At 41.6% G+C, this 15,256-nt stretch overlaps 1 protein-coding gene across 2 annotated transcripts in view; it reads right to left on the reverse strand.

Moving 5' to 3' along the window:
- SLC9A7 (solute carrier family 9 member A7) overlaps nucleotides 1–15,256 on the reverse strand; it is a 143,587-nt gene that overhangs the window by 97,930 nt on the left and 30,401 nt on the right. For both annotated transcript variants that reach the window (XM_077296896.1, XM_077296897.1), the window contains exon 2: nucleotides 12,688–12,887. In XM_077296896.1, the coding sequence (XP_077153011.1) occupies nucleotides 12,688–12,887 (200 nt within the window). The remainder of the gene's footprint in view (nucleotides 1–12,687; nucleotides 12,888–15,256) is intronic.

Genomic DNA, 15,256 nt, shown 5'->3' on the forward strand with positions numbered 1-15,256 from the left:
GGCAGACCTCCGCCATACTGCTCTGGGGGTGGCAGGGACAAAGACAGAGCCAGCAGTACGGACGCCAGGACGATCTCACTAATGGCTCTCGCATTCATTATAGGTCATTCAGGCTGGGGTCACACAAGAGTAGATTCTCTCTTCATAGAGAATCAGATCGATTATGTAAATGACACACGGATCAAACTCTCAGAGTGTGAGCCAAGTGTGATCGGATTCTCTAAGATGAGAAAAAGATGGAGAACAAGATTTCTCTATCTTCTCCATTGTGTCAGTGTGCGGAAATTGTACTGCACTCTTATGTCATCCAAGTGCAGTCTGATGATTTCCATGCACCCATAGACTTTAATCCCTTAATCCCATATGACGTACTATCCTGTCGAGGTGACCTGGGACTTAATTCCCAGGGACAGGATAGTACGTCATAGGTGATTGTTACAGCTGACATCTGACACTATGTGCCAGGAGCGGTCACGGACCGCTCCCGGCACATTAACCCCCGGAACACTGCGACCAAACATGATCGCAGCGTTCCGGTGTCATAGGGAAGCATCGCGCAGGGAGGGGGCTCCCTGCTTGCTTCCCTGAGACCCTCGGAACAACGCGTCTCCTCCCTGCAGGCCCTGGATCCAAAATGGTCGCGGGGGTTTTTCCAGGTCCTGCGGGGAGGTGGCTTGCAAGCCTCCTGCACTGCCTGTCAGATCGCTGATATGACACAGTGCTTTGCGATCTGACACTATAGCATGATGTCCCACCCTGGGACAAAGTAAAAAAGTTTAAAAAAAATATTTACATGTGTAAAAAAATAAATAAATAAATTCCTAAATACAGAAAAAAAAAATATTGTTCCAATAAATACATTTCTTTATCTAAATAAAAAAAAAAAACAACAAAAAAAATAAAAATAAAAGTACAATTTAGTATCGCCGCATCCGTAACGACCTGACCTATAAAACTGTACCACTAGTTAGCCCCTTCAGTGAACACCGTAAAATAAGAAAAACAAGGTAAAAAACAACGCTTTATTATAATACCACCAAACAAAAAGTGGAATAACACGCGATCAAAAAGACGGATATAAATAAACATGGCACCGCTGAAAACGTCATCTTGCCCCTCAAAGTTACCATACTTCAAATGTGATGTGGTCCCTAAAAAAAATTAAAAATAAAAAAAAATAGTGTTGTAAATATGAGAAATTGCTGGTCAAATTTTAACCCTTATAACTCCCTAACAAAAAAAATTTTGGTTCCAAAATTGTGCTGATGTAAAGTAGACAGGTGGGAAATGTTACTTATTAAGTATTTTGTGTGACATATCTCTGTGATTTAAGGGCATAAAAATTCAAAGTTGGAAAATTGCGAAATTTTCAACATTTTTGCCAAATTTCCATTTTTTTTTTTTCACAAATAAACGCAGGTAATATCAAAGAAATTTTACCACTAACATGAAGTACAATATGTCACGAGAAAACAGTGTCAGAATCATCAGGATTCTGACAGGTAAAAATTGGCGCAGTCATTAACGTGCAAACCACCCTTGGGGGTAAAGGGGTTAATGGGTGTGTAATATCTGCAGCATGCTATGATTTTATTTCTTACACTGAACAGGTGTAAAAGAACAAACACTGATCAGCACTGCCCCATGGTATAAACACTGGGCAGAGTGCTATAAACCATCAGACAGCACTCGTCCGATAAATGCGCTCGTGTGAGTGAGCCCTTATACTGACATACATGAAGGGAATGCATTGGGGTGTAATCGACCAATGTCTGCACACGCGTCCTTATCCATAGCTACATAACTCCACATTTGTCCAGTACTGATGTATCAGTGACGGGAAGGTCACCTTTAACCCTAGGATGAAGATTACATTTCACTATACCTTTTAGGACATGTTCACACTGGGCGTTTTTGCAGTGTTATTTTTAAAAAGCGATACACAGCACTTCACTTTACAGAACCACCAACATAGTCAATGGGCCCATTCACACACAGCCTTTCTCTCCACTTATACGCTGATCTCAGCTATTTCTGCCATGACGCAGCATATTAATCCTTTCAAAGTTTGGATAGCCAAATGAATGGGTGAAAAACAGAAAAAAAAAAACCACCTCACTGTACGCATTTTTCCTGAAAATGTTTGCCAGTATTACTATAGTAATTTATGGGAAGGTATTCTTTTCATTGAGGTAACAGAACGCTGCATTTTACTTCTGCCGTCACCTGGACAGGGGTCTTTTTCATCTGGATTTTACCCTTAACGGCCGCACATAGTCTGTGCGAGAGAGATGAGCTTTGTAACAAAGGCAGGTTAGAATCCCTTTTTCCTCTTATACTCTTCACAGTGAGTTCACTTAACTGGACTTAGATCAGTGAACGCACGAAAACACACAAGAAAAGGAATGTGTTCAGATAAATCCAAGCGATAAAAACATGCTACATGCGGAATACACCACTGTGAGCACCAGGTGGCGCCAGAGAGGCTATGAAAAACGCAGCTAAATCTAAATATGCGGTTGAAAAATAAAAACGCTCCAGAAGACGCAAATATAAAAGGACCAAGTAGTTCTCTATAATTGACAACTTTTAATGAATTGTCTACATAGAATTATATTTATTGCCTAGCCAAGTTTTCTGTTAACTAATTCAATAAGGGTATGTTTGCATTTATTCTGCTGGATCGTTTAATCAATGCTTTGTCAATTTTCATTTACAATAAAGGCATTTTCCCTAATGAGATGAAACATCTTTTTGATTCCTAGTTTCCATTTATTTGCTTTACGCTAGAAATCAATGTGAAGTAGATTATCCCTCCAAACCAAATTATTTTGCGCTGTAAATAGTGGATCATGATTTGGTGTGAGCAGACAGGCCTGACCACTCGTGCTGCACGTACACACCGGATTGCTCTTCCTCAGTCAGACTGTAGCTCGCCATCTATAGTATATGGCTGCTGTGTGGTCCCCATAAGCATAAAGCTGGCCATAAACTTCACATGGATTTTTTTTTTCCCTTGGGAAAATCAACCTTTTCTTCAATGAGGAGAAAAAAAGCCATAGTCAAAAACCTCATTTTTTTTTTTTCAAACTGTTATTTACCGTAATGGTTTTTTTCCTTTGCAGTTCCTTATCGTAAAAGCCCCCTAAAGACAAACAATAAAAGGAGCCTGTTGGGCCAAAAATGCAAAATAACCTACAGTACTTACATTTTTATATAGGGAACTTAGACTTGTAAAAGTCATATGAGCTGTACATTTTAGTGTATTGGTGGTTGATAAATTGACTTAATTCCTATGCAAGTGAGAGGGCTATGGCGCACCCTCATTGAGGCCAAAAGCTCAGTACACAATGACGCCCCCCAACTTGCACTCCCACCAATCCTGACTGACAGTGCTAATCATCGCTACCGCAACCCAGTCTGCTGGAGTGGATCTCCCATTAAGTCCTCAGTTCTATTAAATATTTCACCTGAGTCCATATCGAAGAGATCCGTTAGATTGCTTTCACATATGTTAACAGCATGCTGTTTGATTTGCTTCCAATGGTAGGTAACCTCCCCACCTTCCCAACTAGATCTATAGTCTTGCATCAAAAATATCAGGAATTTTGAGTACCGGGCAGCCCTTAATGACTATAATGTTGACCTTGTTTGGTCTCCTCGGGATTCCTCTTGGACCATGTTATATATATATACCGGGCAGCCCTTAATGACTATAATGTTGACCTTGTTTGGTCTCCTCGGGATTCCTCTTGGACCATGTTATATATATGACCTCTATGAGATGGCTATAGCTAGGTCATAATATTACACATCATTTCGCCTCCTTTTCATTCTGTCCGAGTCTGTACGTTTGTCTGTTAGTAAGATTCTACTCTTTATAGACTTGAAAATGTTTAACTATTACTGTAGTATAAGATTGGTTGCTAACCTATAATTTGATAGTGAAAAATTCTAAAATGGCTAATTATTTTTTCTTTTAGGGTAAGTTCACACAGGGCGATCAGTATTTTGTGCTTTGCTGCGTTTTTTGGACACAGGGCATGTCACTTTCAGCGTTTTTGCTGCATTTTATCAGCCTTTTTCACCCATTGACTTGAAAAAAAAAAACGCAGCCAAAACGCAGGTATCATTTGCTGCGTTTTAGCTGCTGAAAATCCAAGGACATTAGCATGGACAAAGAGAAAAAAAAATATGCACCCCAAAAAAAAAAACGGACCTAAACCTGCCTTTTTTGCCGCTGAAAAAAAAAAAAACAGCCAAAAATTTCCAGTGTGAACTTACCCTTACTATAAAAATTGAAAAATTTCAATTAAAAAAACGGTAATTCGAACTACTGGTAACTGTTTCCCGAAGTCCATCCGGACATCCAGGAAACAACGAGAGGTTAAAAGGACCCTACCTTCGCCACCCGTCAGTGTTTTTTCCAAGTACCACACCAGGATGGATGCAACAAAATGTATTAAATATTTTTTATACAAGCGCTACGTCATACAAGTACAGAATTTCTCAAGGGGAGGGAACTAACCGTGCTGTCAGGATGGATTCCTGGAAACACAATTACAACTACCGGTAGGTCTAATTACAGTTTTTCAGATCATCCCTCATGACAGCACAGTAGAGAATACAAAAGTATGGAGTTTAGGGTGGGACCACTGCGAAGAACCTTCCTACTGAATTCAACCTGTCCAGAGACTATGTCTAATTTGTAATGTTTAGAAAAGGTGCTTAGGCAGGGCCATGTTGTGGATGCCTGAGACAGAGCCTGCAGTTCTCTTATCCTCTTGGCTGATGTAACAGCCACCAGGAAAGCAGTCTTAAAAGAAAACCTGCTAATGTTCGCGTCACACACTGCCTCGTATGGGTGTTTGCATAGTGCACTCAGTACCATGTGCAAGTCCTAAGGTGGGACGGATTTCCTCACAAAGGGCTTAAATCTCTGCACAGTCCTGGAAAATCTCGCTATCCAGGGGTCGGCAGCTAGATGAGAATAAAACAAATATGCTCAAGGCCGAAATTTGGACCTTCAAGGTACTCTGCCTTAATCCCCTGTTCAATCCTTGCCTGCAGGAAATCCAGGATTCTCTGTATGTCTGGGTGTGACGTATCTACCGAGGATTCCCCGCACTCTGTACAAAATAGTTTCCAGACTTTGTTGGATATAGCTGATGTTACTGGCTTTCAACTTGCCTGAATGGTAGATATTACCTTGTCAGATAAACCTCTTACTTAACCTTAGGGACCTGCCTTTCAGGATCCATGCTGAAAGGTTCAGCCTGTCTGTGTTCTGGGCCCTGGAGGAGAATATCTTCCCTATGTGGGAGCAGGACTCCCATCGGGAGGTTTTGTGGAACGGTCCACCAGAATAAGGAGTTTTTTGTTTTGTTTTTTTTTACTTAGGAGGAGAGGGGCATTACGGCATCTAGGAATAGTTGGAGTCAGTCTCAGGCTAATAAAATTACCTTCAGGAGTCCCTGCGAGTCGAATTGACTCCACCGCACACAGGGGATGCAGGACATCATTACTCCCAGGATCTTTATTGCCTCTCTGATGGAGCAATGGTTCTCTGAAATTTGACAGATCCTGCCCCCTATTGAGGCCTGCTGTTTCGCAGGTAGAAAGGACGTTCTTAGGTGAGAGTCAAAGAGAACTCCCAGGAATTTCTTCTTTGTTTCTGGAGTAAGAACCAATTTCCCCCAATTTATTACCCAGCCCTACTTCTTCCGGGCTTTGGGGTTACACTGCCCTGTTCCACCTTGGAATATCACTTCTCCATTAACAAAATTAATTTCTTTGTATGACACATGAGCCAAGAAACCAATTAAAACAAGATATCCCACCGCCGCTGAACTGTGCATGACCCACAACACAAACAGCATTTGGATGTCATGACTATGTACAGACCATCTCAAGACCTCTTCCATGGTACAGTTGCCTTTGTGTTCTGCAATATCGTCTTAGGGTACTGTCACACTCTGCAACTTTCCAACGATCACGACCAGCGATACGACCTGGCCGTGATCGTTGGTAAGTCGTTGTGTGATCGCTGGGGAGCTGTCACACAGACAGCTCTCCAGCGACCAACGATGCCGAAGGCCCCGGGTAACCAGGGTAAACATCGGGTTACTAAGCGCAGGGCCGCGCTTAGTGTAACGCCCGGGAGACCGAGGTACCCAGCACCAGATCAATGAGGTCCGTCTCTTGAGGGGAGTGTCACTAGTGGCTTGACCCGATGCTGTGGCCTCAGGCGATGCACAATGTAAGGGATATCATGAAGGAACAGACACTTACTTGATCAGCAGCAGGTCCTCTCAGCTGTGATGACCCCGATCCTGGATCGATGGCTATTGTCCAAATGAAAGACTGAGGCGCTGAAACGTTTAACCAGTTTACTTCAACAAAGAGGGATTTGCAACCAATACTGTCACCGGAGTCTGTTTAAGAACTCTGAATTACTTCGACCTTGTCAGGATTTCCACCTCTTATTATGCGCAGTTTCTGTATGGCCCTGCTGCTGTGTGTGAACTGGCTGCTGACCCAATCTGTCTCTTCTGTACTCTGGTTCGACGGACAACCCGAGTCCTTTTTTTTTGTCGGCTTACCCCCTCTGGGAGTACCGCTGAACTCTGTGTCTGTTGCTGCGTCTTACCCTGGTGAAGCTGATATCACCTCACTTCCTTCCGGTTGCTGTATTATGTATAATGAATATAGCCACGGATCCGGTATCCGTCTCTACGCCTATTCTGGGTAGAGGTTATTGCTACCCGGTTCTCACAATGTCCTTTTTCTCTATTCCTCTTTTCTTACTATGGGTATTACGGGCCTATAATCCGTCATAGGGCTGTTAGGAGTTCAGTTATACGACCTCTCACTTTCAGCTCCTCAACCCAACTGCCAGTCCCTCTCTCAGACCAGAATAGATCAAGGGGAGTCTCTGGAGCTCCCCCTTCTGGCCGGAGATGGTAGTGCAGTCTTGCTATTTTAGTATTTGTATTTAGTGTCAATAACTATTTTTGTGGCAAATACCCCTAGGGGCGCCACACTTAGTAACCCAATGTTTACCCTGGTTACCATCGTAAACGTAAAAAAAAAACAAAAAACAGTACATACTCACATTCCGGTGTCCGTCAGGTCCCTCGCAGTCTGCTTCCCGCTCTGACTGAGTGCCGCCGTAAAGTGAAAGCAGATCACAGCGGTGACGTCACCGCTGTGCTGTGCTTTCACTTTATGGCCGGGAGTCAGTCAGTGCGGGAAGCAGACGGCAAGGGACCTGACAGACACCGGAATGTGAGTATGTACTGTTAGTTTTTTTTTACATTTACGACGGTAACCAGGGTAAACATCGGGTTACTAAGCGCGGCCCTGCGCTTAGTAACCCGATGTTTACCCTGGTTACAAGCGAACGCATCGTTGGATCGGTGTCACACACACCGATCCAACGATGACAGCGGGAGATCCAGCGACGAAAGAAAGTTCCAAACGATCTGCTACGACGTACGATTCTCAGCAGGGTCCCTGATCGCTGCTGCGTGTCAGACACAGCGATATCGTATGGATATCGCTGGAACGTCACGGATCATACCGTCGTAGCGACAAAAGTGCCACTGTGAGAAAGTACCCTTAATCATAATGTGTAGAACTGATAACGTGAATAACAATGTGTGGTAGGAATTAATGTGTGATAAGAGGTAATCTGACAGCTGAAGAGATTGGGGACCGAACTATGCAGGAGACTAGTCAGACAGGCGAGTCCCCAGCAGCTTCTGTCTGCCCAGTGGAGTGACAGGCATCTCTCTACATATGCAAAGAGCACTCAAGGAGAGCGAGTGGGGTGAAGCTATCGGGGACTAGTCTCCTATGTGGTTTGGTCCCTGGCGGCTTTAAAAATATGTTCTTCTCTGAAACACCACAGAGTTTCAGAGTCAAACATACCTGGCTCAGATCATACAGCCAGTGGCTGAAACATACTGCCAGTGGATCAGCTGTCAAGTTCCCTTTAAACTATAATCAAAACTTATATGCAATACGGGGAACCCTGACAAAGCTGCTCGGCGGCGATACACACTTCTACAAAAAGACTTTAGCATGGGACTTTTTCCACGACTTACTATAAGAAATAGTTGTTGGATAAATAAACTTGTTTTCACCTGCCAATCTACATACACCATCTAGACCCAGTGTGAAAATTTGTTGACTGGCGATTGTCCAACTGGCAGAATGGGAAGATTTTTACTCCCTAAAGGGCACTTTTATTCCTAATAGAATGGACCAATGGGAGGAAGAAAAGTTGCGGACTTGGTGAGCGCTGTCTGGAGGAAACTGGCCAAGGTAGGGGTAACAATTTTAAACCTTGTTTTCACTGAATAGAATTTTTTTTTCCTTACATTCATCAATGCAAACATTACCTGAGGCATATATGTCAGAGCATCTATTCCAGAAATTGGATTGTTTAAAGGGAGAATAGAACAAAGAAAAATTGGGAAAGTGGAGGGAAGGAGGGGGGAAGAAAGTATGTCAGAAACAGGTACATTTTTTAGATATCGGACACCCAACATGGCTGTTTAACTTTAAGCTCAGGAACCAACAACAATGGAGTAGACCTCCAATATCCAGAAGTGTCTCTATGCAGCGCTTCTCCCAGAGATATCACTATATAGGCGTTTCTCCTAATGGTAGCTGCTCTTGATACCAGACAAGTTTTGAGGTCATCCGGGATGCAGTGTGGAAGCAGGGAAATGAAACTTTCCCAAATTTCTAAAAAGGACTGCACCCTTCCCTCTTTATGCAAGGAGGCCTCAACCCAATCCATTTGAAGCAGAAACGACAGGTTTTTTTTAGAAAGATCTTGAAAAGAGGGGCATGGTTGTGGATCCATGTCTGTAGAATGGCCTTAGTACCTGCTGCCGCCACCAAATGTAGTAGTTTACGGGCCGCTGGAGAGCAGGTGTATTTATCTGGTTTTAAATCTCCAAAAATGGCCCATAGAAGCTCGTCAGGAGCAAAGTTTGTCAGGTGTGTGATGGTGAATTGTTGTACTCTCACCCAAAATGGTCTGATGACTGGGCATGCCCACAGGCAGTGGAACAAATTGACCTATAGGGAGTGGCATTTGAAACATTTGGAGGTTGTGTACAGCCCCATTCTATGACCTTTTTCTGGAGTTAGGTAGGTTCTATGACAGATTTTCAGTCTCATTTCTAGGAAATGAGTTGAAGGGAGGAATTTGTAGGCTTGATCTAAGGGTTTCAGAATGGTGTTGCAGGACAAGCTGAGGTCTTCAATCTGCTATTTTATTAGAGGAAATTGGGATGGTTCATAATTCAGGGCTACATGGATGAATTTGTAATTCCTGGCTACTTGGCCAGAAGAACAATTAGATTTAGTGAACCATCTAAGCAGGCATGGTTCTCCATTCATGCTCAGGAAGATGTGCTAATATTTTTGTTACATAACTTTTACTTTATAAGTATTGGAAAGAAGAGAATATGGCGGTGGGGTATTTACATTGTAACTCCTCTATTGAGTATATTCGCCGTTCCTCGAGGTGGACTAAGTGCTTAATAGATGTTATACCCTGAGAGTGCCATTGATAGAAGATGGGGTGAGAATGATCACTTTGAAAGTGAGGGTTACCAATGAGTGGAAGGAGGAGAGACACCGAAAGGGAGAGTGAGAACTGTCAGCAATTTTCTGCCATGCTTTCCATGCAGACATCAGGAGTGGGTTAACTCTCACTTCAGCCAGCAGTTCAGTATAAGGAAGGTGTAAGAGGGAGAGCCAGCACTCCAAGTTGTATTGGGCACAACAGGATGTCCCCCCCAGCCAGTCCACCACCACCACCCGGAATAGGGATGCTAGATTATAGTGTTTAATATCAGCGAAGTTTATCTCCCCCCCCCCAATTTCCTTTAGCTGTTGAAGTAATTTAAAGGCTATACGGGGCTTTTTTCCCCTCCCAAATAAATGAGCGGTATAATTGATCGGTTTCTCTTAGAATAGATTGGGAGAGTATGGAAGAGGTAGAGAAGACGTGGAAATTCTGTCATATTAATTAAATTGGCTCTGCCTAGGTATGACAAGCTGAAATCCTTCCATTTGGCTAAGGTGGATTCTAAATTTTTGAGACATTAATTAATATTGGTTTTGTATAATTTAGCTTGGTGTCTTGTCACCTGTATTCCCAAGTATTTTAATGAGCCAGCTCCATTCACTGTAGGGAGATCATCCAGGGCATTATCAGCACATCACCATGTGAGTTTACAACTCACATTATCTATCTCCCTTTGTTTTGATCGCACTAGGAGCGCTTTTTTGGCCTTTAATAGAATGGAGGGACAGTGTACGTGCTCGACAGCCACTCAATTCATTCTCTACTGCGCTGCCAGATGAAACCGAGTGCAGTGTTGAGCAGCCATTTTGAGAAAGAAAGGAGTGCCAGTCGAGAACGTACACTGCCACTTTCTATCAGGGATAAAAGCGCCCTGTACTGTCAATCTATGCTGCTCCCACCATTCAGAGTTCCACCGATCAATAAGATATCACCTATCCCAAGGATAGGTGATAAGGAGTTGTCCGGTGAAAACAAGTTAAGAGATTATCACATGGTTTTTATGGATAGTAATTTTATATATCTATGATATTGTACTCAATATTTTAGCACTTAACTGGTGTTTCTACCTATAGGTACTATGTAAAATACACCATGTCCAAATTATTATGCAAATTATATTTTTCTCGGATTTTCCTAAATGGTGGTTGCAAATGACAGTCAGTCTAATAAAAGTAATCACCCGTTAGAGTATACATCGAATTTTATTGAAGAAACCTCCCAATGACAACAGTATAATCTCCAAAATGAATAAAAACTCAAAATACACTGTTCCAAATTATTAAGCACAGTAGAATTTCTATGTTTTAAAGAACTGAAAATGCTCATTTGTGGAATTTGCAGCATTAGGAGGTCACATTCACTGAACAAAAAAGCTATTTAACTCCAAAACATCCTAACAGGCCAAGTTACATGTTAACATAGGAACCCTTCTTTGATATCACCTTCACAATTCTTGCATCCATTGAACTTGTGAGTTTTTGGAGAGTTTCTGCTTGTATTTCTTTGCATGAAGTCAGAATAGCCTCCCAGAGCTGCTGTTTTGATGTGAACTGCTTCCCACCCTCATGGATCTTTTGCTTGATGATACTCCAAAGGTTCTATAGGGTTGAGGTCAGGGGAAGATGGTGGCCACACCATGAGTTTATCTCCTTTTATGCCCATAGCCGCCAATGACTCAGAGGTATTCTTTGCAGTATGAGATGGTGCATTGTCATGCATGAAGAGGATTTTGCTCCTGAAGGCACATTTCTGCTTTTTATACCATGGAAGAAAGTTGTCAGTCAGAAACTCTATATACCTTGCAGAGGTCATTTTCACACCTTCAGGAACCTTTAAGGGCCCTACCAGCTGTTTCCTCATGATTCCGACTCAAAATATGACTCCGCCACCTCCTTGCTGACGTCGCACTTGTTGGGACATGGTGGCCATCCACTACTCCATCCAGGGTTGCTTGACACTCATCAGTAAACAAGACTGTTTGAAAATTAGTCTTCAAGTATGTCTGGGCCCACTGCAACCATTTCTGTTTGTGAACACTGTTTAGGGGTGGCCGAATAGTAGGTTTATGAACTACAGCAAGCCTTTGAAGGATCCTACACCTTGAGGTACGAGGGACTCCAGAGGAACCAGCAGCTTCAAATATCTGTTTGCTGGTTTGTAACGGTATTTTGGCAGCTGCTCTCTTAATCCGATGAACTTGCCTGGCAGAAACCTTCCTCATTCTGCCTTTATCAGCACAAACTCATCTGTGCTCAGAATCAGCCACAAATCTCTTAACAGTACGATGATAAAGCTTAAGTTTTCGGGAAATATCTAATGTTTTCATCCCTTGAAAAAGGCATTGCACTATTTGATGCTTTTTGACAGCAGAGAGATCCTTTATATTTCCCATGTTACTTGCAAACTGTGGCCTGCTTAATAATGTGCAACATCATTTATAAGTAGTTTTCCTTTAATTAAAATCACCTGGAAAACTAATTATCGCATGTGTTTAAAATTGATTTCAGTGATCCATTGAGCCCTGAGACACAATGCCATCCATAAGTTTATTTGAAAAACAAAACAATTAGATCTTTTTGACACTTAAATCCAATTTGCATAATAATTTGGAACACTGTATTTTGGTAACAATTTTGGATTTTTTGTTGGGAGTTTGTCACCTTTGGATTCTATAGCCTACTAAATTTTTTTTGCTAGTTTGTGGGTCCACAAGGGATAATAATGAGGATCCTTTTGGACATTTATAGATTTTTAAATGGTTATAAATCTTTTGCGGCAGGAGAAGGACATGTACCGGTACTGGCCATACAGAGGACAAAAGGACACTATTGGCCTTCTTTGGGCCAATGCAACACTATGGCTAATGTTTAATGTGCAAGTTCTAAGTGCAACCTATATAACAATCGTTATGTGAATTTAATTTTAATTTCTCTTGTTTTGACATTGGAATTCCTTCCGCCAAATGGAAAAATACTGCTTCTTTTCCCAACAAATTAGAACAAAATTATACTGTTAAAAGAAAATCACGAATATAGCCCCTCAAAAAAAAAAAAGAAGTTGAAGTCAGGCTCACTTACTTTTCTCAACATGTCATTCTGTTCCACATTATGAATCTTCTCAGGAATGATCTCTCCCTTTAATGTATACTCAAAGAACTTCCCACTGACATTGACAAGGAGAGTGGTGAATGCCCTCTGTTCGGGAGAGCAGCTGATGGCTTTGTCGTAAGTGCTGGTGGAAGGCGTTCCATACCGTAATATCACCCCAACAATAAGACCTAAAAAGTAAAACAGTTCTGTCAAAATGTCACTTAACATTGCAAATATACTAAACTCATTTAATGATACCACTTTAAACCTGAAATTACTGCAATTTTTACAACTTGAACCTGACAACTCAAGAGTCAACAATACCCATGTTGCCTACAGTTGTCCCTAAGAAAAAAAACAAGACTAAGCACATTTCAGGATCTAGATTTAGTAAACTATAGTACATGCACAAAAAGTCTGGCTTAATTTCTACACAAAATATTCTTTAAAACTTACTAGACAAGGAGCAGAGCTACAGGAAATGAGTGTGGCCTAAGTTTCCATGCTGTAACACAATTTGGTGCAACTAGGACCAAGGTAAGACAACTAGTAGATGGCGTAAACTCAGAGAAGACAGTCTATAAAATAGCTAGACTTATTGAATAGCAAGAGCCAATTTGTCAAATGTAAATCAATATAAGATTATTTAGTCTAAAGCCCCCCCAAGACAGCTGTTGGCTGCACAGTGGTTTGGCCGATCATTTAGATGGCTGCCATCTTTCATAACTCTCCCATGCACAGGAGCGCTTGCTCTGCTGAGCGCTCCTGTGTTCTCTATGAGAGTCAATGCTGGATATCTCTTTCAGCGCCTTACGTTTAACCCCTTCACGACATGCACCGCACATGTACGGCACATGTCGTGTCTCTCCCTTTGATGTGGGTTTCGGCACTGAGCTCATGTTTCCTGCCACATGTCAGATGCTTTGAAAAGCTGACATGTGCCCCTAAAAGCCACGGGTGGAATCGCAATCCACCCAAGCTGTTAACTCGTTAAATGCCGCTGTCAATTTCTGACACATGATTGACGGTCACCGATGGGTCGGCATGACAACCAGAGGTCTCCAGCAGACGTCTATGGTTGTCATAGCCAGACTGCTATGAGCACGATCCTGTGGTCGGCGCTCATAGCAAGTTAGCAGTTCTGTTACTCACAGGCAATTTTATTGCCTGTGTGTAGCAGAGACGATCGCGTTATCGCAGCTTATAGTCTCCAATGGAGACTATTGAAGCAAGTAAAAAGTAAAAAAAAAATGTTTTTAAAAATATTAAAAAATAAATAAAACAAAGTTCAAATGACCCCTCATTCGCCCCATTCAAAATAAAAGGAAAAAAAAAAAAAAAAAAAAGACATTTGGTATCACCGCGTTCACAATCACCCGACCTATCAAGCCATAAAAATAATTAATTTGATCGGTAAATGGCGTAGCAAAAAAATAAATAAATAAAAAAAAAAAAAACAATCACTTTTCTTTGGTCACGACAACATTGCATTAAAAAGCAATAAGCAGCTTTCAAAAGATCTTATCCACACGAACATGGTATCATTAAAAACGTCAGCTCAGCACACAAAAAAATAGGCCCTCAACCTGGACCAGATCACGAAAAATGGAGACAATAACGCAATTTAAATTTTTTTATTTTTTTTTTTTAACAAACTTTAGGTTTTTTTAAATTTAAATGGTGGAAACAAAAATCCAGACATGTTTGGGATCTGTGAACTCGTAATGACCTGGAGAATCATAATGGCAGGTTTTTTTTAATAATTTGGTGAGCATGGTAAAAAAAAATCATCCAAAAAATAGTTGTGGAAATTCACTTTTTTTCAATTTCATCGCACTTGGAATTTTTTCCCCCATTTTGAATACACGACATGGTAAAACCAATGGTGTCGTTCAAAAGTACAACTCATCCCGCAAAAAACAAGCCCTCACATGGCCATATTGATAGAAAATAAAAAAGTTATTGCTCTGGGAAGAAGGGGAGCGAAAAACAGATGGAAAAATGAAAAAGGCTGCGGCGTAAGGGGGTTAAGAAAACAAAAGGCTTGGCAGTAGGAAATCGGACATGCTGTATTCTTATATCACCTAACAATCTGTCGGAGGGCCACAATACACAGTAACTATTGGTAGTCGATATCGGCAGGTTTGGCCTCTGTTATTCTAATGTGTTTATAGGTCTTCAGTCTGTACGGTCTAAAGAGCTTCAGCAAAATCAGCCCAGCCATTTTATTTCAGACATTTTTCAAGTTCTGTCTACATTGGCATTAATATTCCTGTTTTTAGAAGATTACTGACAAATCCATTACAATTTGTTTTATTAATCCGTAACGATTAGTTTCGCCCTTTCACTAACTGATAATAGGTCAGTCTTTTTTTTTTTTATAACGCAGTTAGGGCTACTAAAACTGTACATGACCCGTCGCAATACTATGGTGCCCCTAGGTGATATATTTCTAGAGAGGATAAGGGTATGTGCACACGCTGCGGATTTTGCTGCGGATCAGCAGTGGATTTGACGCTGCGGATCCGCAGCAGTTTTCCCAAAGTTTACAGTACCA

This window comes from Ranitomeya variabilis, chromosome 3, assembly GCF_051348905.1.
Source record: "Ranitomeya variabilis isolate aRanVar5 chromosome 3, aRanVar5.hap1, whole genome shotgun sequence".
Taxonomy (NCBI): Eukaryota; Metazoa; Chordata; class Amphibia; order Anura; family Dendrobatidae; genus Ranitomeya; species Ranitomeya variabilis.